The sequence below is a fragment of the Hylobates moloch genome, unplaced genomic scaffold, assembly GCF_009828535.3.
Source record: "Hylobates moloch isolate HMO894 unplaced genomic scaffold, HMol_V3 SCAFFOLD_3, whole genome shotgun sequence".
Classification (NCBI taxonomy): domain Eukaryota; kingdom Metazoa; phylum Chordata; class Mammalia; order Primates; family Hylobatidae; genus Hylobates; species Hylobates moloch.
Genome location: NW_026652278.1, coordinates 107,475,644 through 107,500,788, shown reverse-complemented (window position 1 = coordinate 107,500,788; position 25,145 = coordinate 107,475,644). Strand labels below are relative to the sequence as shown.

The 25,145-nt window shown below is 33.8% G+C and overlaps 1 protein-coding gene across 1 annotated transcript in view; it reads left to right on the top strand.

The window, feature by feature from the left end:
* The window catches only part of LOC116463277 (bifunctional heparan sulfate N-deacetylase/N-sulfotransferase 4), a 276,145-nt gene that overhangs the window by 216,447 nt on the left and 34,553 nt on the right, over positions 1 to 25,145 (top strand). Inside the window, exon 7 of the mRNA XM_032146315.2 lies at positions 17,217 to 17,399. Within this exon, the coding sequence (XP_032002206.1) occupies positions 17,217 to 17,399 (183 nt within the window). The remainder of the gene's footprint in view (positions 1 to 17,216; positions 17,400 to 25,145) is intronic.

The window sequence follows — 25,145 nt, the reverse complement described above, 5'->3', positions numbered from 1 at the left end:
CCTCAGCCTCCTGAGTAACTGGGATTACAGGCATGTGCCACCACACCCAGCTAATTTTTTGTATTTTTAGTAGAGTCAGAGTTTCACCATGTTGGCCAGGCTGGTCTCAGACTCCTGACCTCAAGTGATCCTCACACCTTGGCATCCCAAAGGTACCAATATTCAAATGCAAAAATTATAAGGCCTATTTAGGAAAACTAATTCAATAAGAAGAATCTATCTCCTTTTATCTATCATTAAAGACAGTGAAGAAAAACCTGAAATTATCTAGTGACAACAAAAGTGGAAAATTTGTGAGTAAATGTCCCCTTCTGCTTACCAGTAGTCTAAAGGTGAAAAAGTTAAGTTGCATGGGGAAAACAAACTCTATTTTAATAAATAAATTGAATGTGCTCCAGATGAGCAGATGTATTAACTAACATTTAAATGATTTTAAATGCCAAATTACTTTAAGCTAGACAGTGGGATTTCATAGAATAATTATTAAGTGGATCCATGTGTGGATGTCTGTTTGTTTTTGTGCCAACAAGCAGACATCAATGCTTATAAGTTTTAATCACATAGCCTCTTCTGTGTAGCTGCAGCTGAATGTCAGTTTATCCTTGTTAATCAAAAACTCAGCACTAAAACTTATAGCTGTATGACCAGGCAGACATCCTCTTAAACAGTTCTGACACTTAAGTCCTGAACTCTTCTTCAGCATTATAATCTTCCCTTGCTTGATTCTTAATGTAATTCAGATTCAAAAGTCACAGGTGTGCTAATTTCTATGTATCTGATTTCTTTCTGTATCACAAAAAAATCATGTTTTCTTTCTGAAGTCTATCAATCTTTACACTAAACAAAGAATTTGCTGCTGCTTTCCAAAATGTCTCACATTAGACCCAGATATTCTTAAAGGTCTTTATAAATAATCTAATTTCTCTCATTTAAAACCTGATTTTGAAATCAGATTCTTTAAGAATAAATCTTTAGCACATTGTGGAATATTGGATTTTACATTAGCCTCTTTTGTTGCTTCATTGTTATTTTCACAATGTAAAAGCCAAAGTGTAATTCACAATGGATTAGTGGCCATTATGTACCTCTTAAAAAGAAACTACATAGGTATATCTGCTAGATAATTCCACATATTCACTAAATGGCATAACTGTGTCTTATGTTTTTCACTTTTCTCTACTCTCCTGTGAGTTCCTTTGTTTGCAAGCAATTGATAAAGCTAAGACTTCTCTACTCCCACAAAAGTATTCAAAAATTCGTTTTCTTATTTTCCAACAAGCAGACTAGGAGATCAGGAGACCAGAATAACCCAGCATCATGTACTTGCTGGATTTTTTTTCTCTCCACCACTTCTTCATTATTTATTCCTTATTTCCTTATTGAATAAAGCAACATATAGTATCTAAGAATAATAGAAATAAATTTTCCCATCTATCAAATACTACATGGTAATGAGCAAAACCACAAACTGTAAACAGAATTTTATTTAATGTTATAGTATTTCACAAATTAAAAAATACTTGGTGGCACACAAATTTTTTTGTTATATTACCTTTAAAACATGATTGCTACGTCATAAATACTTATTTCTCACCATCATTAATTGGGAATTTGATATTTCCACACAAAATAATGAATAACTTGCAGATGAACAATAAACAGCTACCGGAAAGTGTTTTCTGCCTCCGTCTAAAGAGTTTCTCAATAAATTCAAGGATTACCTCTATACTTTGAAGTATTTGAAGTACACTCAGTTCCATTAAATTCTAAGAATGAAGAAGTAGGACAGTGACGTATCTCAGCACTTCTTGACTTTTTCTACCACATAAGACAGTGATGCCCTGCACCTAGCCATTCTTATATTTTTCAAATACTTTCTTCAGAGTTTGAAAAACTGTCTGTCAATGACCTGAATTCACTTAACAGGCATGTTTTCTTTGGCAAATATATTGTTCACCATTTAAAAATTGTAAATATATTAGCAAAATTTACATGAAATCTTTTGAAATATAACATAACTTTCTGTTGGAGAGTAAAGAGCAAAAGGTGACCTCCCTAGTTCAATATTGACATCACCACTCTCTATTGTCTCAAACATGAATGTGATCTTTCTAGAAATGTGTACCTGTTTTTTGTATTTTTTTAATTCATAGGCTTTACCTGCTCAGTTATAACTTGATTGCTTGTCCCTTACATACAACTGAGTTTGTGGTTCCTGCTCTGTTTTTACTAGAAACTATACAGAGCCCAAGATAAAGATGTGTAAAATTTATTAAAATGTGTATAAAATTTATTCCAGATCCAGATATGCTCACAGCTAATGGAAGAAATAATTAATTAAAATACAGTAAACAGTATCAGAAATCCATGCTCAAAATCCTATGGGAATACAGAAGAGAAAGAAAAAAAATCCATTCATGTGTTGCCTGTATGACCTTTCACTGAAAAAATATTACGAAGAAAACATTTAAATTTTTGTCAAATAAACTGACATAAAAATACAAGAAATCTATAAGAGTACCAAATTAAGGCACAGAAACAATTTTCAGGCATACAAATTACTTTGTTTCAGGACCAGAAGGGTCATGAATATATTATAAAAAGCATTGAATTCTGAGACAATTTGTCATTATTAAAATTAATGCTCTGCCAAAACAAAATCTAGGTTTCGGCAATTCTTTGTTAATGCAGCTGTTTGTTGAGTTACCATGTGCAAATGTTCTAGGAGATCCAGCAGCAATGAATGGACAATGCTTTTTAATCTATAATAGCAGAATATAATCTGTAATGGTAGACTGTCAGCATGTGACACATGCTCAACACTCAAATCTCAAAGAACTTTTGTGACAGATAACCAAGGATGGATATGTTTTAGTACCGGGAAATGGACAGTTGACAGGAATGTTTTTGTTCACAATGTTATTCATGTAGTTAAAAATATAGCCTGTTGGCATGCAGATCAGATTTTGACAGCTTGGAAATTATAGAACATTTTGCTAGTATAATAAAAAGTCTGAGACTAGCAAAACCCATATTTATATCAGCATACAAGAGAGTAGAAAAGAGGAAAAAGGCAGACAGAAGGGAAAATGGTGAAATACAGAAGAAAACAATTTTAGTTTCTCAGATCATCTTATATATAAAGTGCAAAAGCACTCTGAGCTTACTATCTCACAATAGAGTCGGCCTCCAAACCAAATTCAGTTTAGCTGCCTGGTTTACTTTATTCAAAAATTTAATACCTCTATTTTTAAACATCATGTTACGTATTTTGATAGTGTCGGTCACGATATTTCAAAAAATGATTTATTCTAACATGCTTCATTTAGCATAAGCTGGAGAACCATTCATATGCTTTCTATGACTTCTTTACTAAAAGGCAATAAAGGCAAAAAATGCACTTTCAAATGAGAAATTAATACTTCGAAAAGTTAATTCAAGCCAACATTATAAGAAAATATTGATGTAACCATTCTTAAAACAAGCTTTAATGTAGATAAAAGCATTATCTCTGTTGAGGTGTTTAGACAAAATATTTTTAAAGTTACCACATCACTGTGGAGACTTAAAGAACTATTATTAGAACATGTATGGTTTTATGTTTGTTGAGAACTCTGACGTCTGCTACATTGAACCCTACTTCCTATAAAGTAAGGGAATTTTGTAAGATACCTTAGCCAGAATTTAGAATTCACTAACAGTTTTCAGTTATAAGAAGATTATAGATGTTTCAAGTTAAAAACTGCAATTATAAACCCAAATAAAGTTTTTTCTTCTCCCAATTCTGACCACCTCTTCCTGCCTCCCCAGCAGCTTGGAGTTGATATGTGTGCACACATGCATGTATGAATAAGTGTGCAAGTGAGTGTGTTTAAGTTCAATATGTGAGTGTACTGATGTGTGTGTGAGCATGTGTGTATGTGTGAGCATGTGTGTGTGAGTGTGCGAAGTCCAGCGTCAGCTCTGGGCAGCATACGTACTCATTATCATAATAATCTTTCTCATTATAAGTGGGCTTTTCTAAAATTAATATAAACACTCTGGCATTCTTTTGATCAGTGTGAGCATGGCATGACTTTCTCTATCTCTTGACTTCTATTTCATATGAGTCTTTATTTTGTAGGGAGTGTCTTGTAGACCGGGGGTCCCCAACTCTGTAGATGAGCAGAGGGCAAGCTAGCATTACAACCTGAAATATGCATCTGTCAGATCAGCGGTGGCATTAGATTCTCATTGGAACGTGAACCCTATTGTGAACTGCGCATGCAAGGGATCTAGGTTGCAGTCTCCTTGTGAGAATCTAATGCCTGCTGATTATCTAAGGTGAAACAGATTCATCCGAAACCACTCCCTCCTTCCCCCTACTCTAGCCTTCCATGAAAAAATTGTCAAAACTGTCTTGTCGGTCCTTGGTGTCAAAAAAGCTGGGGACCACTGTTATAGACAACAAATATCTGGGTCTTGTTTTTGTTTTCTTAATTTATGTATTTAGAGTTTATGATTAAAGTGATTATTGATATGTTTGAATTACTTATACCAGTTGTAACTGTTTTCTTTTTGCATTTGCTCTCTGCTCTTTCTTTTTTGACATTTCTGGTTTTAATTGAACATTGTATAGAATTCCATTTAATCTCTTCTTTTAGCACATCAATTATATATTCTTTTAATTTTTTTAGTGATTGCCCAGAGTTGACAATATACATTTTAAACTAACCTAGACAACTTTAAAATAACAGTATACTGTTTCCCAGGTAGTGCTGTAGTGCAGGTCCCTTATAACTCAGTATCCCCAATGCTTCCTTGTCATTTCTTATGACATTTCTGTTAATCATTTTACTTACTTGTATGCTATACTCACCCAATGTATTACTTTTATTGCTGTATACAATTATCTTTTAGATTAAGATTAAAAAATTTAATTTTATCTTTATTTATTCATTTAAACACATTTTCTTTCTTATGTTGATTTAAGTTTCTGAACTATATCATTTTTCTCTGCCTAAAAATCTTCATCTGACTTTTCTTTTTTCAGGCAAGTCCACTGACAAAGAAATTCCTGTTTTTTGTTTTTCTGTGAGTGTTTGTTTCTCATTCACTTTTAAATGATAACTTTGTTGGATATAGAATTCCAGATTGGTAGTTTTTAACTTTTAACATTTTAAATATTTTATTCCACTGTCTTCTTGCTTGCATGGCTTCATATGAAAAATTCCCTGTAATTCTTATCCTTGTGTGTCAATAGGTAACGTTTCTTTTTCCTCTGGCTTTCTAGGTGTGTTTTTGTTTATTTTGTTTGTTTGTTTTTGTATGTTTGTTTGGTACTTATCCTGCTTGGTGTTCCCTGAGCTTCCTAGATTTGTGATATGCTTTATGTCATTAATTTTAGAATATTTCAGCTGTCATTACTTTAAATTTTATTCTGCTCCACTCTCTTTTTTCCTATTCTGGCATTACAGATATATTATAACTTTTGATATTGCCCCTCAGTTCTTGTATGCTTATTTCACTTCCTCATTATTTTTTTTCTCTTTGTACTTTAGTTTGGGAAGTTTCTCTTTACCTCTCTTCAAGCTCATTAATTTGTTCCCTGGCCTTGTTGAGTCTATTTGTAAATAACTGACTGAGTAGTTAACACCAGCTCACTAAGTATGTGTCCAGTGTGGTCGGCATTCGAATGCTGCACTTCTCAGGGAGGCCTATGTGGTTCTTCAGGAATCATAGCAGTGATGTTTTCTACCCATATCCTGTTGCGCAAGTATATTCAACTCCTTTTGCCCCCTTAAGGCCCACATGTCATAAAGCCTCTTACTCTTTGAGATTTCTTACTTTGATGGGAATCTTCTTGTTTGCAAAATAACTCCAGTGAAGATACTTTCCCTAGTGTCACCCTGACCCACAAGAAAGAAATTCATGTATTTTGTCATGAAAAGCTAAGTTTGATCCAGAGGAAAACTAAAAACTAAAAAAAAAAAAAAAAAAAGTCCTTCTAAATAATTAGTAGGAGAGGGAAGAGAGTAAACATGTGTGAGAAAATTTTGATCCTTTTTTTCTTCTTTTAAAACAACACACTGCATATCCCTTTCTTCACTGTTGTCACTTATCAGAATACTCCCTTGACATTTGAGGGAGTAGAAAGTATATGAGTTCTGTAGAATTAAAAAAAAAATGTCTAAGTAATTGTCAATGCTTCCTAATGCACTTTGGTAGAAACTTTAAAATGTACATTTCAATATGTAAATATATTTTAGTATGATTTACATGTAGCCATAAAGTGAGTTGTTTAAAATATTATAAAAATCTGTTTTAGAAACTGTCACTAATTTAGAGAAAACATATTGGGAGATCATTTCAATTCCTATCTTCCAATCATTACAAACGTATCTCTTATGCCACTGCTCTTTCATTCTATTTATTTGGCAAATACTCAAGGCTAGAGGAATTCAGCTGTCTGCTCCCTCCAGACCTATAACTGGCTTCTCATTGGTGTACTGCTGGAGGAGAGCATGCAGATTAGAGGCTGTATAACTTTATATGGGCTCACCTGGACCCTCAGAGGAGCCGCAGCATGCTTCTATACTCCCTTGTTAGCTCACTGTGTGGTTCCTGATGGTCACTATTTTGAGGTTTCTGTTCCTCTCAGTCTTTTGTTTCATTCATCCCTTTATTGTTCTCTATTTAGGTGAAATTGCTCCAGTATCTCTCCAGTCAACTACGCCAGAAACCTGAGTATACCTTTGATCCTTCCTTTTTTTCATCCCTGACGTCAAATCAAACACAGATCATTGGAGATTCAAGATCTTAACATATTTTGAATCTATTTAATTTCTCTCCTTTCCCATTGTCACTGTTCAAGTAGTCATCACCTCTCAATCATACACCTACAGCCACCTTCTAAATGACTCCCCACCTCCAGTCTTCACTCTTCTTCATAAGACACTCAGGATCTAAGAATTTGTAAAATGCATATCTGACTATGATCCCTCCCTTCTCAAAATCCTTCAGTGGTCCCTTATGGCTCTTAGGATTAAAGTCCAAGCCCTCAACAGTTTAAAAGATTTATATGAGCTGGTCTCTTTCTTTTCCTTTCATGAACCACATTGTATAACTTTTAGTTTCTAGAAGGCACTGTGTTACCAATTGCTTTTCACTATGCGTTTCTGTCTAACACATAATCTCAGTCCCGCTCCTACTCCAACCCATTGTCTCACGTGAAGATTCTCTACTCATCCTTCAGACCTTAGTTCCCATGTTTCTCTTTCAGGAAGACATCTGCAAGTCTTAGATCAGTGCCCTGCCCCAAGCAGCTGTGTGATATTATAGAACAACAGAATTTCCATTTCACATTGTATCGTAATCTGCTGTTCTCTTTTTTATATTCCCAGTTGACCCTAAGCATCTTTAGGCAAAAACTATGGATAATTTATTTAGTATTATATCTCTAGTTTTTAATAGACTGCCAGGCACTTATTAAGCATTAACAAATGTTTCTCAATTGGTTGATTGCTTGAATAACTAAATGTGACATTATTTTCTTCATTGAAAACTGTTGAACTCTATTTGAGGCTGTCAGTGAAGCTTACACTGATTACTAATGGACATGTTTTCTCCACCCCATGGCTGAACTGCCCATTATTATTCCTGGGGTTATGAATTTGCACTTCAGTGACTTTTATGTGGCATCATTGCAACGTGGTTGAAAGGGAGATTTAATCTCTTAAAAAGAGTAATGGTAAATAACTCAGATGGAAAGCAGCTTTGGTTGTCTCCCATCATGTAAAATTGGGAGATCTTTGTTGAAAATCAGGGTATTCTAAAATGTAATTGCCAGGACATCTAAAATCCCAGTTCTGACTTGCCTACTAAAAGAAAACAAAACACAGATATAAGCAACAACTATACGGTTGTGAGCATGTGTTGCCTTTTAATGACTAAGCCTTTATTAATGTACAAGAAAAACGGAGAGTAAAGTGCCTGCTCACTGAAATATAGCAGGAGCCTTCTGTTCTCAGTTAGAACAGCTGCCCTATTTACTGCTGCTTTGACAAAGTCACTGCCCAACTTCTCTATTCAGGAAGATCAGTGTTTACACTCTAGCCGGTCTTGAATCAAAACAGTTCTGATTTGTTAATAATGCACTAACCAAATATTATGACTGAAAAACTGGGACACTGGTAAATAATCAGATGCAGAATGGAACTTCAGTTGCATTTAGTCTGATAACGGAAATGGAAAACACAAATAAAAAATGTAATTTAACAATTCATTGTATCCTGTTAAATGCCAGCTGTTTTCAGGGTTTTAGGATAGTGTTTTGTTTTTCCCCTCATGTTTTCAGACCTTGGGGAATAAATGGAAAACTATTAAATTACTCCATATTTTCTACTGGCAAAGAAGTGTATGTTATCAAGGATTTACTTGTTCATTCAATAAATATTTTTTGCATACCTATTATGTGCCAGGTATTTTACTACACATTGAAGATACAGCAGTAAACAACAGCCCCAGAGTCCCTGTATTCAAGGAGATTAAAATGTAACGTGAGACTGAGGGAATAGCCAATAAATACCCAAACAAATACATAATATGTCAGGTAGTGAGTGGCCTGAAGGGCAAGAGAATGGGGAAGAGGGATGGGGGTGCTTTTTGATTTAGGTGTGTAGAGGAGGAGCAAAACAAGACATCACCTCATCATACTACCCTTGAGTGGTGTCTGCTTCTCAATTCTACTAATTGAACTTTTGAAAATGAAACAAAGGATTCCATTTAACAATCTCTTCCTATATTGATTTTTAACTGCAGCTGTCAGAGGTGATTCTGATGGATAAAACTTGCATTTATTAGGGTTAAGTTTTAGTGTCCTATTGCACAGCCTGGGGAGTATAGCGAATAATAATGTATTGTATATTTCAAAATAGTTAAAAGAAGATTTTAAATGTACTCATCACAAAGAAAGGTAAATATTTGAGGTAATGGATATGCTAATTAGCTTGATATGCTCATTCCACAATGATGTATCAAAAACTTCACATTGTACTTCATAAATATATCCAATTATTATCAATTAAAAATAAAATAAAACTTAAAAATAACATAAAGACTACAAAAGAGTTTCATTTATTAGGTGTCAAAGTTAGTCATTTTCACTCTGGTATACATGTATCCAAAATTTTCTGGTTTAACCAGAAATTATATTATCGTAGGCCTTGGTATATACAGATGATAGCAGAGGAACAAAGAAACACTGGCTTTGCTTGCAAAAGATAGTATCTATTAGATATAAATAAAATAAGTTAAATTATATTTGATATATTAATTATTCTAAATTTATTTTAACTGAATATCCATGGTGATAATATACAATGTTTTTCATTTTATAAAACGTTTTGGCATACCTCGACTCATTTGGGCATCACAACAAACCTGTAAACTAAATTATTGTTTTCATTTAGCCGTGGAGATGTCTGAGATTCAGAGAAGTTAGTTCATACACTAATGAAGAGCCAGTTCTCAAGCGTAGGCATTCTAATTCCAAATTTCATGTTTGTATTGTTCCATTATGTGCAAATCAAAACAATATGAATATTATAGCAATCTGATTTTTTTTTATATTTTCAGACTTCTTAAATACAAACTTCTGGGATATTTTAGTCGATACTCTTTTTTACTTGTTAACCCTTTAATTACTATTATTTTCTTCATGAAGCCTGCTCCAAATTAATAACCAAAAACTTAGATTTTCACACACCCAAAAAAAGATTTCCTTTTAACAGTCAAGGGTACGGGATGTTAAAATATCAACTAGGAATAGTGATTAATTATAAATGCTTGTGGTGATGCACATCTTACACGAAACCGCATTGAAAGTCACATGGAGCAATAGAGCTCCTGTGCTTAGGGAAGTAGACTGAGTGGAAAGATCAATAACTAAAGTTTATTGTAAGTGCAGATTTAAAGACATGAACTAAACAATTTTAGTAGCCTAACCTTTTTACTGCTCATCTGACCTACACATGGTGAGATGTGTTTGATTCTGGAGCTTTTCTTTGCTTCTTTTTCTCTTTTCCTTTTTCCTTTCATTTCTTTTCTCTTCTTCCTTTCTTTCTTTATTTCTTCCATTTTCTTTCCTTCTTTTTTTTTTTTTTCCTCTCCTCTTTCTCTTACTTCTCATTTTTTGGCTGGAATGCAGTGGCATGATCTCAGCTCACTGCAAACTCTGCCTCCAGGGTTCAAGCAATTCTTCTGCCTCAGCCTCCTGAGTAGCTGGGAATACAGGCGCCAGTCACCAGGCCGGGCTACTTTTTGTATTTGTAGTAGAGACGGGGTTTCACAGGTTTGGCCAGGCTGGTCTCAAACTCCTTACCTCGGGTGATCTGCCCGCCCAGCCTCCCAAAGTGCTGGGATTACAGGCGTGAACCACTGCGCCCGGCCTATTTCTCCTTCTAAGTGTAGTTCTTAGAGGAATAGATCTTGAAACATCTACCTAAATTAATAAAATGTGTCTCTTTGAAATTGGAAGATCAGAGTTACTTTTTATTTATAGAACACATTTCTTAATGGAAATCTATTATTGTGTTCCATTGTGAAAAAACTTGGCATCTATTTTTAGTGTTGCAAGAGAATTAGAATCTTTCCAAGTGAAACAATCATTTCTGTCTTCAGTACTTATTATCTTGAAGTGTCTAGAGTCAGTAATCAGCTGAAATGCAAGGGTGTGCAGAGATATACATATTGAAATATCAAATTTCATTTTCATTTCCAAAAAAGTAAAAATATGTAAGTGATATTTTAGATTTAATCCATTCTAGGAAAAGCTTATGAAGAAATATCATTAGTTGCAATATAGGGTTGTTATAAATAAAATTTACCAGGTAAATAAAATAATAGAAGAAGATGAAGCAGAAAATAGAGGGAAGTTTGATGAATTTGTCACCAAAGTTCTGGGAGAACCATGGAATAAGAAAGAATACTGATTCTGAATTCCTATGCCCAGACTTGCGCGCACGCGCGCGTGTGTGTTAATAACACTTAACATAGGAACTACTCTCTTAACAAATCATTAAGCGTACAACCCGCTTGTTGACTACTTTGAATGCTGGATTTGCTAGGATTCCCTATATAACCTCAGACAGGTCACCTGAAACCCTTGATCCTCATTTCCTTTTCTCATAAATAAGACAGTTTCTTAGTTCCTAGTAACACAACAAAAGTGCACATAAAACCACTTTGTAAAGTTATGTAAGTAAATTAACATTAACATTCAACAACATAATATGTTAAGATCAATCATTAATCAATGATTCATTGGAATGTTTCATTTTTAAAAAAACAAAATGATGTATCTAAATAGTAGACTCCAAGCTGAGAACCATTTTTAGATTGAGCAAAAGATTAATATAGTTATATTAGGTTTGGACAAACTTTCCTTACTTTTGATATCTAAGAACATAGATGTTGACATTTACCAAGTTATTAGTTGCCCAGGCCTGAAGAGTTGCCTAAGACTGAGTTGCCTACAATTATTATCAATAGTTATGTGTGTTTAAATCAAGAAGTGCTATTGACACTATTAGTAATGTTAAGCCTAGTCTGACTCTTAATATCCCTTGTATGGTTCCAGACTATTTTTAGAATAAAATAAAGACACAAAATTACCTTTTATAAGAAAAATGTGAGTACAATGCCAAAGCCCATCAGATGAGCCATCAGGGATGTATTTCCCTATATTCCATCTATCTTCATGTTTTATGAGAACTAAAAGCATAATCAATAATTTAACAAGCTAATGGACATATTTTTAAACACAATGAACTATTCTGAAAAGGGGCACACTGTCAGAGCCACAGAGGCAAAAATGGAAACTGACTGCTAATATTTAATGCCTATCTTGAAAAATACTGTGCTGCAGCATGAGCACAAAGCAAGCTGCCCTAAAACAGGGTGCCTCTCTTCTTGCTCTGCAAAGCCGTTGTTTCATTCTGTGTTTGTGATTGTGCATTTTTTTCTTAGGAACCAAATATCTGACTATTCTATAAATGATTTGACTTTTAAAGGCACTGTAAGGCACAGGACTAAATATCCAAATATTCAATGTGTACTTTAACTAAAAATGTATGCTCTAAAAATGATTTTTAATTTCAATTTAAAAATGCTGTATAATATATTCTGGCTACTAATATTCATGATCCTACAGTTTACAATACCATTCTATTTGTCATACAAGTAGGAAAAGCAAGGAAACTATTCTGATCTTGGCAGTGAAAATATTCTAACTCAACCTGGAGAGTAATGCTTCATTTTGTGGATAAAATAAGGCCCCTCACTTTTATTTTGTTCTTCCCTTTTTTCTTCTCTTCTTATATTTTGGATATTAGCAGCTTCATAAGACAAAAACAAAATGTTACAAAAAACAATTAATTGTATAATTTGCAATTAAATATTCAGGGGGATAACCAGTTGCCTAATTTATTTACCACCATTCCATTTGTCACTATGACAGTGTGTTTACCCACAGTTAAGAATTCTCCATAAAGTTCAATTATATTTACTCAATTCCCTATTATCAAGATTTATACATTTTGATACATAAAGCTTCCTTTTTCCTTGAACTTTAGATACATCATTAAACAGATTTATTCCATAGATAATGTCTTCCCATATTTTGAGTATATGTATTGTATCTGACAATCAGGTTAATGAAAAACTGCTTATGTTTCTAATGAATAGACTATGAACGTGCCCATAAGCTTGCTTGTATATTTTTACAACAGATAAGAAAGTTTAGACTTGTTTTATCTTTGGTTATAATGAAGTTGAGAGCCTTGAGAGTTGAGGGAGAAACACAGGTAGAAGTGCCAACAACAAGATAAAGGCAGCCCAGAGTGCTTGATGGCAGAAGCAATGGCACCCAGACCTTGGTGCCCTCTTGGAAGGCCTGCTGCAATTGGCCTACTGAAATTAGCACTTACTAAACATCTTACTCTTCAATTCATCCATTGAACAAGATGTCCTTTCCTGTCCTTTTCATATGAAAGATAAAGCTCTGCTTGTTTGAATCAATGCATATCTCTGAGCTGCAATATTTCAAGGTTCAGTGGGTTGTATATATAAACCATTTTTATCCATGTAGTACTGTCATACTTTCCCCAGATGATACTTTTGGGTGTACACTATTGAGAAAGATTATTTTTAGTATGCAGTAAGAAAATAATAATCAAAATAAATGTATAAAAAACATGATAAACAGTAAAAAATAGTAGCAACATAAGTCTATGAAAAATTATTTGCTACTATCTCATACCACATATCTTTTGAATTCTCTTATTTATGCCTCAACAACATCCATTTTTAATTTGTCTTATACACCTATACTCTCTGAAATAGGTTTTATTTTGTTTGTTTAAAGAAGCCATTTGCCCAGAAATGCTAAAACTAAAATGCTGTGTCTGCACAATAGGTGATTTTAGCAAGCCAGATATGCACAGTTAAGCTGTGCTTGCAGAATTGTTTTTCTTAAAGTGCAGCCAATTGACCATATACCAGCACTAATTTGTTTCTAACCAGTAAGGCATATGCACATGTTGCCCCATACAACAGTGATTACAACCAATATGGAAAGGGTGCTTGTTTTTATTCTCAGTAAAGGAAAATTTAAATGCAGCAGCATGCCTCAGCTTAGAACCACTATCTCCAGACTCTGCTTTCTTCCAAAGACAGATTTTCCATTTGCCCTGCATTCAGTTTTACACTTTTTTTTCATCAAACTAAGCTTATCCTCCTAAGAATGTTCTGGAAAAATGACTTAGAACCAGTCTGCTGCAAAAATCTTTTAAAAGCCTATATTAATACCCTTATAAAATGATAATATACATCTGCTTACGATATAAAAATACTCTTTACGATACTCTCAAAGTAATATTCTTATTTACAATTTTGTCAGACTTTAGACTCTCACAGGTGCCTTACAATTCCTTCTTAAAATAACAACGCTAAGAGGGCAGGTGGTAGATTTCTAGGACATTATTATCTTTCTTCAGGCATTTAGCCTGCAGCCTGATTTTTCATACTATTTTCGGTCCTGGGAAACCATAATTATCCTGAAGCATGCTACTTACACCGTCTTATTTCTTAATTACAGTAGTGACATGAGATAAATGCATACTTATTAGGATCGAATGCATATTATTTTGTGGTGATTATAAAGAAGTTCTTATGACAACAATTGCAATTATATGGTCATCAACTACTGATACCATGCTATGTTACAGAGACTCTGTAACTAAGTCCTGCCAAGAGGGAACTTTCTATTTGAGATAAAAGAATTCAAGAGTGAGAGATTGGGACATTGGACAGTGTTATGTTTATACAATTTATCTAGGTAGAAATTTAAGTTAAACCCCTAAATATTAGTTGATATAATGATTTTACTTGACCTTCACATGGAATCATTTAAAATTTTTAAATGATTTAAATTTTACTTGAGATTCCATATGAATCTCAATTAAAATCATTGTCAACTAATATTTAGAGGTTTAACTTTAAAGAGATTAAGTGGTTTAACTTAAATTTAAGGGGTTTAACTTAAATTTCTACCTAGGTATATCAAATAAATAATATTTTTAAAATATCTATAGTCTTTTTTGATGTTTCGAATAAAAGATTTGAATATACTCAAAGGATAAAAAATGGACTAGAAATATGATGAGTGATATTGTCTTCAAAGATAAATTTGCAGTCTATTAGTAATATTCTTCTCAGATGCTATGATTCATTGTCTTAAAAGCTTTCATTTAAGGTTTCCATAATATTTTTTCTTTTTTCATTCCAATTTAAAAAGAAAAATAAAAACTTTCAGCTCCCAGGATAATACTTACATAGTTTTCTACTACCTTCTACAAAAATATGTTCTTTGTCTTGCTTTTTTGTTGTTGTTGAAAAGGGCAAAAGGAAAAAAAATGATGGATGTCAAACTCAATGTATATATATATGTTTTGGCGAAGGTTTCAGTTATATTATATGTCAGAATTGGGAATCTGGCTGCCTGGGTTTAAATTCCTGCTCTGCCACTGACTAGATGTAGAACTTGAACAAGTTACTTAACTGCTCTGTGCTTCATTTTTTTTCATCTGTAAAAGGGGACAATAACAGTAGTTATCTGTAACAGCATTGAGAGGATTTAATTGTTTCATATATGTAAAGGGCTTAGAATCCTGCTTAGTACATAGTAAGCAAACACGATATGAATTTTAGGTAAGATTTTATGTAAGTTAGAGACATTAAAGCCACATTCTCTTCTCTACCTTCAACCATGATGAGGTATGACTTTTTAATTATAGTAGGTTTTCTTCAGATATTTTTTTCAGTATTCTAGTATGACACATAACACAGAATGTCTTTTCCACAATGAAAAGGGCATTCAAACAACAAACTGATATCTATCAGATTGGTCAGTGTAACATTGACCAGTGACATATATGCCTGTGTTTGTTTAAATGATTCCATATGAATCTCAAGTAAAACCATTTTATCAACTAACGTTTAGGTGTTTTTAACCTATAGTGGGGTTTTAACTTACAGTGGCTTGCCAGAGTAGATTTTCTAAATTCTGGTACAAGATAATGCTTCTATTATTTTCTAAGACAAAAGACCTCCTCTTTAGACATTTACAGTTATCCAGTGACATATTAGATCATGGGAACGGAAGGTCTGCATATAGTCTTTATTGCATGGCTAATATCTAACCAGGTGTCAATAAAATTAACATTGGAATAGTTCTGCAAACCCATTTTATTTCCAAATAACCACACCAAGAAACATAAAACCTTAAAAAGGTGTCAGCGAGTTTCCATACAAATATTAGCCATGAGACACTTGACTTTTCTTCTATATTATTTTTCTGTTCAGCTTCAGATGTTACATTTATTCTAATATTATTATTTATAACCTTATATTAGCCTTATATTTCTAATAAAGTTAATAAGTTATTTCATTATAATATTTGGGTTGTTATAAAACATTTATAATACAGATCAATACAGTAAATAGTAAAATGAATTTTTAAGATAATTAAATTTGAAAATATCATGAAATTGAGAAACAAGTACAAAATTATACTTGTCACAAAGTGATGAACTCTCTTTTTTACGAGTTGCGTGAACAATCTCTGCAATTTAAATCAGAATTTTGCAATTTCTCTTCTATTTAGTATTTTTTAAAAATCCCTGGCCGGGCGCGGTGGCTCACGCTTGTAATCCCAGCACTTTGGGAGGCCGAGGCGGGCGGATCATGAGGTCAGGAGATCGAGACCACGGTGAAACCCCGTCTCTACTAAAAATACAAAAAATTAGCCGGGCGTGGTGGCGGGCGCCTGTAGTCTCAGCTACTCGGAGAGGCTGAGGCAGGAGAATGGCGTGAACCCGGGAGGCGGAGCTTGCAGTGAGCCGAGATCGCGCCACTGCACTCCAGCCTGGGCGACAGAGCAAGACTCCGTCTCAAAAAAAAAAAAAAAAAAAAAAAAATCCCTGCTGCAATGCCTAATGAACTAAATATTAGATTATGTTTGTAATAACATTTGAATTTTTGGTTGCTCTTTCAATACCAGTTAATCTAATTTCACTTTTTCTTTGTCTATGATACACAAAAGAACAACACTGAAATGCCATGATATTTTTAGAGTTAATATTGGGGTATGAAAAGTTGTAAAAGGATTAATGAGTGGGGGAAAGTTTCTGGCTAAATGCAATCAGTTTCTGTGCAAACATTTACATCTACTGAAATAAAATTCGTTTAATTAGACCACAAAGAAACATGTTTTCTTGAATCTGATTCTATTTCAACCTGTACACATATCTACACCAGAAAAGTTCCAGAAAAGTTGTTTAATTTTAGAACTTGTCTAACATTGGTTCTTCACTAGTCTGAAAGTTACTAGATTGAAGTTTGATGATATTGGCTCCACAATAAGCAAAACTGATATGCAAAGTAACACTGTACTTCTGAAGAACAGTGAGGAAATGACACTCTCAATTTCAATTTCAATTTTAAAAGTGAGTTTAAGTGTTATTTTGAGATTACAATTAAATGTGTGGCTTTCCACTTAAAAAGATCATTGTACTTCTTGTGAAATTCCAAGATGAGGTGAGGTGCTGCCTGGGGCTTGTACTGCTACTTTTGAGCTTAAGCATATGATATTTTTGTGGTCATTTTTATTTATCTTTCAGATCAGCATTTTCATGACCCATTTATCAAACTATGGAAATGACCGCCTAGGGTTATATACCTTTGTGAACTTGGCCAACTTTGTGCAGAGCTGGACCAACCTGAAATTGCAAACTCTGCCTCCAGTGCAACTGGCCCACAAGTATTTTCAGCTCTTCCCTGAGCAGAAAGACCCTCTATGGCAGGTAACATTTAACATTCTCTCCTGGGGTGGAAGGAAAGAAACTAGCAATTTGTGAGTGTATAATTTGTGTTAGACACTCTGCTGGAAATATTAAAACTGGAATTTAACACAAAATCCTCTTTTATACAATACTTTTATCCTCTTCCTCAACAGTTTTTGCTTATTTTATGAATTGTTTGCGTTTTTCGCTTGTTTTCTGGGTTTTTGTTTGGTTGGTTGCTTGGTTGGTTTAACATTTTTGCTTTGAAGATGTTGTTTTATTGTTGATGTCTTCTCCAAGCTAATCATTTTAACTTGCATGCAGTGTGAGCACTAACTAGCAGTAAAACGGTTAGACAGTAGACATCTAGAGAAATAAAAACCTAGAGCCACTGGAATCTAAGACTTATAATTAGGCTTCGATATGTATATGTACATCATTGTGTATATAAGAAAGGAAAAGCAATTTTTACCTTGTATCCATATAGAGTTAACCTCTCAAGCATACCTTTGCTTTTCTTTAAATCTAACAGATCTTTCACTAACATTAGACCTACTGAAAAAGAGAATTGTCAGTGTCAGGATTGCTTTACTAATAATTCAACTTCATGTGGGGCCACTTAGCCTGGATGCATCAAATGTAAACTATCTGCTTCTTGGCAGTTATCTAGGAAAATGCTGCCTCCCATTTTCTTGCCTCTTTATGCATCAGATTACGTCGACCCACAAAATCAATAGGCTGGCTGCAGAGAGCAGATCAGATAGTCCCCTGCCAAGCAGTCGGCTGGAAAGTAGCATCACCATTAATGAGAAATTACTGTGAAACAGACCTTTTGTCATCCTCTCTCCCTCTCGTCAAGACTATTTGTTTCTCTTTATTCCATAAATCATATTACATGACACTCTCTGTCTACATTGTCAGAAATACATCCAACACATGTTCATTGTCCATCTGTTATGTGTAAGGTAAGGCTAGATGTTCTAGGGCATGCAAAGACCAAAATACATTTTTTCTCAAAGCCAGTGCAGAGATTTCTCATTATTCACTATCATACGTTTCAAAAATGTGTTTTAAAACTGACTGCTATAATATGTCATGTTATATTCTGATTCATTAAGCAGCTTTTTACCATTTGTGTTTACATTGAACTACACATTCTATTTACCATTCCAATAAGTTACTTGACCATCTACCATTTGATATGTAATTTAGAAAGACAGGTAAATAGATAGAAGCATAAGTATTATGAGCATATGTCAACACACAAAATACAATTGTATAAAGACAAAGCATGTTTCCCACAAATGGTGGTTATTCAAAAGATCTCACATACTTTTATAAAATTAATAAATTATTGATGGTAAATCAATTCTTTTGTCACAAATGTTTATATAAAATATATCTATAATATTTATGGTATAATAATAATAAAAATCAGCCAAATTAACAAAGATTTTAGACAGCTTGCATAGAAAGAATCCTTCAATGGCCTCCAGGTCTACTCTTCCTCTATCTGTAGAAAAAAGGAAAATTTTTTTTTTTAATGATGAACTAAATTTCTTGATATTATTTGAACTTTTTAAGATAAAGAATTGTATTTATTAATATGTTTGGATATCAGTGACACTTTTCTTAAAAAATAAATACAATCAGAGATATGCCAGGTCCAATATGATTTGGGCAACATGATGATTCTAAGTATTGATTGAATGTTTGTTAAATATAGAATATGGTGCTGGTGGATTAGGGGTATAAATGGAAATTAGAAATTAAAATATGGGATTATTCTTTAAGAAATTTTATCATTCTTGGAAGATATAAGAAATATGTATATATATATATAAAATTTGCAAGTGCTGATAATTTTAATTTTGCATAATATCATAGGGGTAAGTTCCTAGGAAGTTCATCATGAGAGAGAGAATAACTCAGAAAAGATAACAGAGTTTACAAATTTACATCATTGCTGTTGTTTATATAAATTTAGGAATTTTCATATACATTATCAAAATACAGTTTTCTGTAAGAGTACTTAAATGATACATGAGTAAATGTTTTCTTACTGAAAGACTCCCTTTGCTGTTATGTAAATTATATTATTTATATGATTACTTTTCACTGAAATTTTAAAGTTGCAAACATTTTTGTTAACTAAATATCATATATTCTCAAATATATTTAAGAAGAAAAACAAGGAATAGAAAATAGAGTAGTTAAGTTAAAGACAGAATTATTCAGATACATGAGATTTTGAGAACAGTTGACTTACTGCAGCAAATCTAATGAACTTTGCCAAACACATCATGTCCAAAAATCTTCAAGTTGTGAAGTAACAATAAAGTGTGTAATACTGAGTTCACTTCCCCGGTGGTTCTCTCTTCTTTTCACATTCATATCTATAATAACACATTTTAAAATGATAAGCATTGTCACCCTTTTCTCTATAAAATATGAACTTAGTTTTATTTTAAAAACCAGCATTAATTGGTAGGTTTTTTATGGCCCATTCATCACAATGCTGTAGAGTTAGAATAGATAAACATGGTGTGTTTCTGTTATTGTTACAAAGTGTCAAAATAAAATATTAAAGTACTTTTTTGTATTTACCAGTGTGACTTCTTATTCAGTATATTTCATGTTTAAAACTAAGTCAACTATTATTTTTCTTTAGATTTTCAATTCACACATTCTTGTTACCACAAATAAAAGAAAAAGTGAAAAATGATAATATTCACGTCTATTTAATTTCCTTTGGTTCCTCATGTAAATTTTCATTAGCACCAACTACCATGTATGTGAAGCTGCTTTGTCACCTAATTAAAAACTGCAATATGAATATCTGTCAATGGGTAGCCTGATAAGTACAGCACAAAATGCATTTGTGCTCATCTCTCTCTGGAAGTTGATTCTTTCAAAGGTGATTAACATGGGAATGTGTACTGAGGACACATATGAAATACAATCCCCAGACTGTATCCTTGTCAGTTTAGTCCTTAGTGTGTAAGACTCTTAAAATATACTTTTGTATATTAATTCATGTCCTTTATTATTTTGGTAGAATAATCACTACACAGTGTAAAAGAATAGGGTTTCTTTTCCTTTTTTTTTTTTTTTTTTTTTTTTTTTTATAATTCTTATTATAGGAACCAAAACCACAATATGGAGGAAGTTAGAAGGTCAGATTCTTACACATGAACTAATCGATGCTTTTAAGCTCTCAAACTGTCAGGTTAGCTCAGTTCCAGTCTTCACTCAGTCACTCCAGAGTCTCACTATCAACAAACATGCCAAATATGATGTGGATTCCTGCTTTTCTGTGTGATCAGGAGAATGCTCAAAGAGCTGAAGTTTCTCTCTCCATGCCAATGTCTCCAGGGTTAAAGAAGTGGGAAAATAAATCACAGCACTAACCTTAGGTGGTTAATCCCTTTGCTGATTCTAGCTGTCAAGACATCCAGCCCCAGTTTAGAAATGATGAAATTTGAATAGCTGTGACATAAACAAATCTTAAGATCTAGTGGCATACACACTGTAGGTTCTATTAGTATGTGTCTGTTGAAGGAATGAAGGAATACTGACACAGAGAATTAAAGATTGTAAGAGCAGAATAAGAAATTAGGGACATCTAGCTCAACCTATTCATCGTAGGGAGAAAATGGATGACACTCAGTGAAGTGAAATACCTTGTTCTAAGTCACGTGGCTTATTAGGAACAAGTCAGGACTAAAGCCCTAGGTTTTCTTACTTCTCCTCAAGGGTGATTTCAACCACAAGATGGTGGTTTTACAATTAAAAAAGCAAATATACTATTATCATCAGCTCTCTATGTCGAATGAAATTTCAGGGATAACTCCTTACTTCAGAAGGATCTGACAGTATGTTCAGTGTGAATTTATTCAGCCTATGCTTTTGAAGTACTTACATAATCAAAAGAAAGTTTTTGCCTTCATGGAACTTATAAGCCACAATAACTGGTTGTTATGTGAGCAAAATAGTGTTACAGATTTGTCTTCATATTTATTTATCTTTTTATCACCGTACAACTTATTTATAATTGTATTACTGCACTTACCACACAGAATTGCAGACATTTATGCCTGTCATATACTGGTTCCTGCAAACCTTAAAGAATGAGACTTTGTTGGTTCATATTTGCACCCTGGAATCCAGCATAGTACAATAGCCACTGTCTTCAAAATATCATTAAAGAATAACCAAAAGCAGAGGGCTGTGTGTACAAAGAACAAGAAAAGTGGCACGTCTGTTTCTCAGATAGTAAATAGTGATGTAATGGTAAGTAACCCATAGAAGCAGGTACAAGTCAGTGGGGGAAGCTTTGAATGCTGCCAGTGTAATTTGAATTTGATAGGCAATTAGGAACAACAAGCTATAGGCTCTGAAGTTGAGAGTGAAGTGACTTAAAAAAATGTTGGTCAATGAAGAGTACACCAGAAGCCTTTTCTCAGGACAGGTAAGAATAGGGAGGTGCTGAAGATAGGGAAATAATCTACCTATGAAAGAGGGAAGCCCAGAAGAGCTTCATGGTTGTGAAAAGCAAGACCTTCGAAGTAGGAGTGAGACTGAGAATAACGAAAAAGTGATCTGTGACTAATTACCCCCATTGCTGGGGAAATAGGAGTTCTGTAACAGCACTTTTCACTTTAATTCATTCATCTTTTAGTCTTTTCAGTGAAATTAAGTCAGTATAGTTTTTATCACATCACAGATGAGAAAGGACAGATTTCATTATTATCTTAAATATTTTTTCCTAATCAAAATTTAAATTTATATTTTGCCATGTTATCTTTCTCTTCCTAACTTAGCAACAGTGTGTTATATACCTTTCAGGAATATCTCCTCCACCAAAGATGGCAATAATTTCTCATGATTTTGATTCTTTAATTTACACTGAAGCAACGTTTTGATTATATGAGGCTGTCAGATATTCTGACATCCAAAAATGATGACTTAAGTCTTGGATTGTTTTCCCTGTTAATCAATTGCAAACATGTTCTTGTCAAGGGTCAAATTCCCCGCACAAACCACTTACTGAGGTTCAGTCATAAAAAAAATTACTTGCAGATAGCTCCCATAAAAATAAAATAAAGTGGCAATACTTTCTAAATTAAAATCATCATAAAATATATTTGAGCATTTAATCCAAGTATAATAATGAAAAAGGAAACTGAATTTTTTGTTTGTGCCTTGCAGAAACATTTGATAAGTTCAATATCACATATGAGTGAATAATACTATATTAGAACAACTGATTCATAAGAGTTTAAAAATACAGTTCATTTTATTGAGTTGGCTTTCTTTTCCCTGCCAGGATATTCATTAAAACACAAATAATAACATAAGGGACTACATTCAAAAGTACATAGTCATTAGTTTAAAGATAGAGCTGGCCAGGCGCAGTGGCTCACTCCTGTAATCCCAGCACTTTGGGAGGCCGAGGCAGGCAGATCACAAAGTCAGGAATTTGAGACTAGCCTGGCCAATATGGTGAAATCCCATCTCTACTAAAAATATAAAAATTAGCCAGGCGTGGTGGTGTGTGCCTGCAGTCCCAGCTACTTGGGAGGCTGAGGCAGGAGAATCACTTGACTCCAGGAGGCAGAGGTGGCAGTGAGCCGAGATCGCGCCACTGCACTCCAGCCAGGGTGATGGAGTGAGACTCCGTCTCAAAAAAAAAAAGAAAAGAAAAGAAAAAAAAATGATAGAGCTACAAAGTAAATATGCCACCTTCTCTTGGGGTCAATTTTACTGTGAGACTACCTCATGGGAAAATACCAGTAGTATTAACTTACTTAAATAAACATGAGTATAATGTGGTGAAGAATAGATAGACATTTAGGGTAAATTAGAAACATTTTGTGTCTAAAGCAGTACTCTTGAAGCTGTCATCCCAGACAGACACAGAACCATGGGCTCCTTTCCATCCAGTCCTACCCCCAGAGGTTGGCATTATAAACCTCTGAAATTCAGGGTACTTTGTAGAAAAGTTTGAGAAATCAGTCTACTAAGTGCTATAGGAGTTCTGTAGTGAGTGCATTTATTACGGATCAGTGTACTCACACGAGGAACACTTTCCCAAGAAGTTGAGGGACTGCATGGATTTTACATGGAGAACAAGGAGAGTTCAAGCCTTCATAAATATGTCTCTCAGTTTTTCCATAAAGATTTGTTGATTGGAGCACTGAGAATAAACACCCTTAATCTATTAAACTTCCTCATCAGTGTACATGGATTGTATTAGGCTTAAATGATATTGAAAGACAAAACTTAAAAGTCACCACCCTGTACAATACAACTTGGAAAAGGCATTTTACAGACATACACAGGGCAAGACTCAATAACCAGAAAAAATTTAGAAACAACACAGGCCAATTGGAAAGGAAAAATATGTTTTAAAAGATGCCTTTTAGAGCATTCTTCTTTAAACAGTCAGGGGAATAGCAAAAGGGAAATGAAAAGCAAACCAATGGCCTCTGAAATGTTTGTAATTAGTGAAATAATCCTTCTATCATGAGCACTGGGCATTTTTAAAGTTTCAACTCTTAAGGTCTAGAAATGTCCTAGTTAGGTAGAATAGGTACATGACCTGGATGAGGATAATCAATCTTGAATTGATAATTCCATGGTGTCCTTGCCAGTGAAGGATGTGGAGAATAGTGAGCAAAGCAAAATTTTAGTAGCAAAAAGGCAATGTAGACTTTGAATAACTAGATACAATAAGAACAAAAGTTATTTTAATGTATTCTATAAAAATATGGAATTATAATAAGGTAAATGGTATGATATTCTTTCAACCTATGTTCTTTTTAGCTTGACTGCAAATTTGCAATTTTTACTTATTTGGAGGGAAATATCCAAGGGTGCTTCTGCCCTTGTAAGGAACATAATTTCATCAGATTTTACTGCCCTTTCTAAGTCTTGTTCATTGCTTCAGGAAATCTTCTGCCTGCTTTTTTTATGTTTACTTAAAAGTAAATTTGCCTCATATATTCCACATACACAAACCATGTGCATCACCTGTACCTGTGTGACAGCTGAGTTACATGTACTTTCACTAGACTGGCACTGTAACCATAAACTGCTTAAAGCAATTTTAACTGAATTCCTTTTTCAAAGTTTAAATATATCTATAGTGCTAGATACTTAAACCAGTAAATATCTGTTGCAGTTTCAGTTATGTAGGGAACAATAAGATTGGAGAAGGAAAAGGGAAATAATTGCTTTCTAATTTTCTGACTTAAAAATTAAAACAATAGAAACAGAACAGAGTAAGAAAGTGCAACTAAATGCTTAGCTTTTTGGGGGAGAAGATCCTTTACCCTTCATAATTATTGTCAAAAACTTCACATGCACATGTGTGCATGCACACACGCACATAATTTAACTGCAGAGACAATGCCAGATTTGGATTCTAAATCTGAAACTACCTTGCTGTGTGACCTTCAGCAGGGCCTAAATAAAACACCTTGCATCTCAGCTTTCTCAGCTATCAAGAAGGGATAATAATATCTGTCTTGCCAGGTTGCTTTGAAGATTAGAAATAATCTATGTCAATCAAGTGCCTGGAATATAGAAGGTGATCAATAAAAGTTAGGCATTATGTTTGCTGGTATTCAGATTTTCATACAGTATTAGAAAAGTCAGAGTAGGAAAAGTCTGAACAAACATGTTCAGAATATAAAATAGAAAATATAAACATCCATTAATAAAGTTTCGATTAACAGACAAAAGGGAAAATATGCCAGGAAA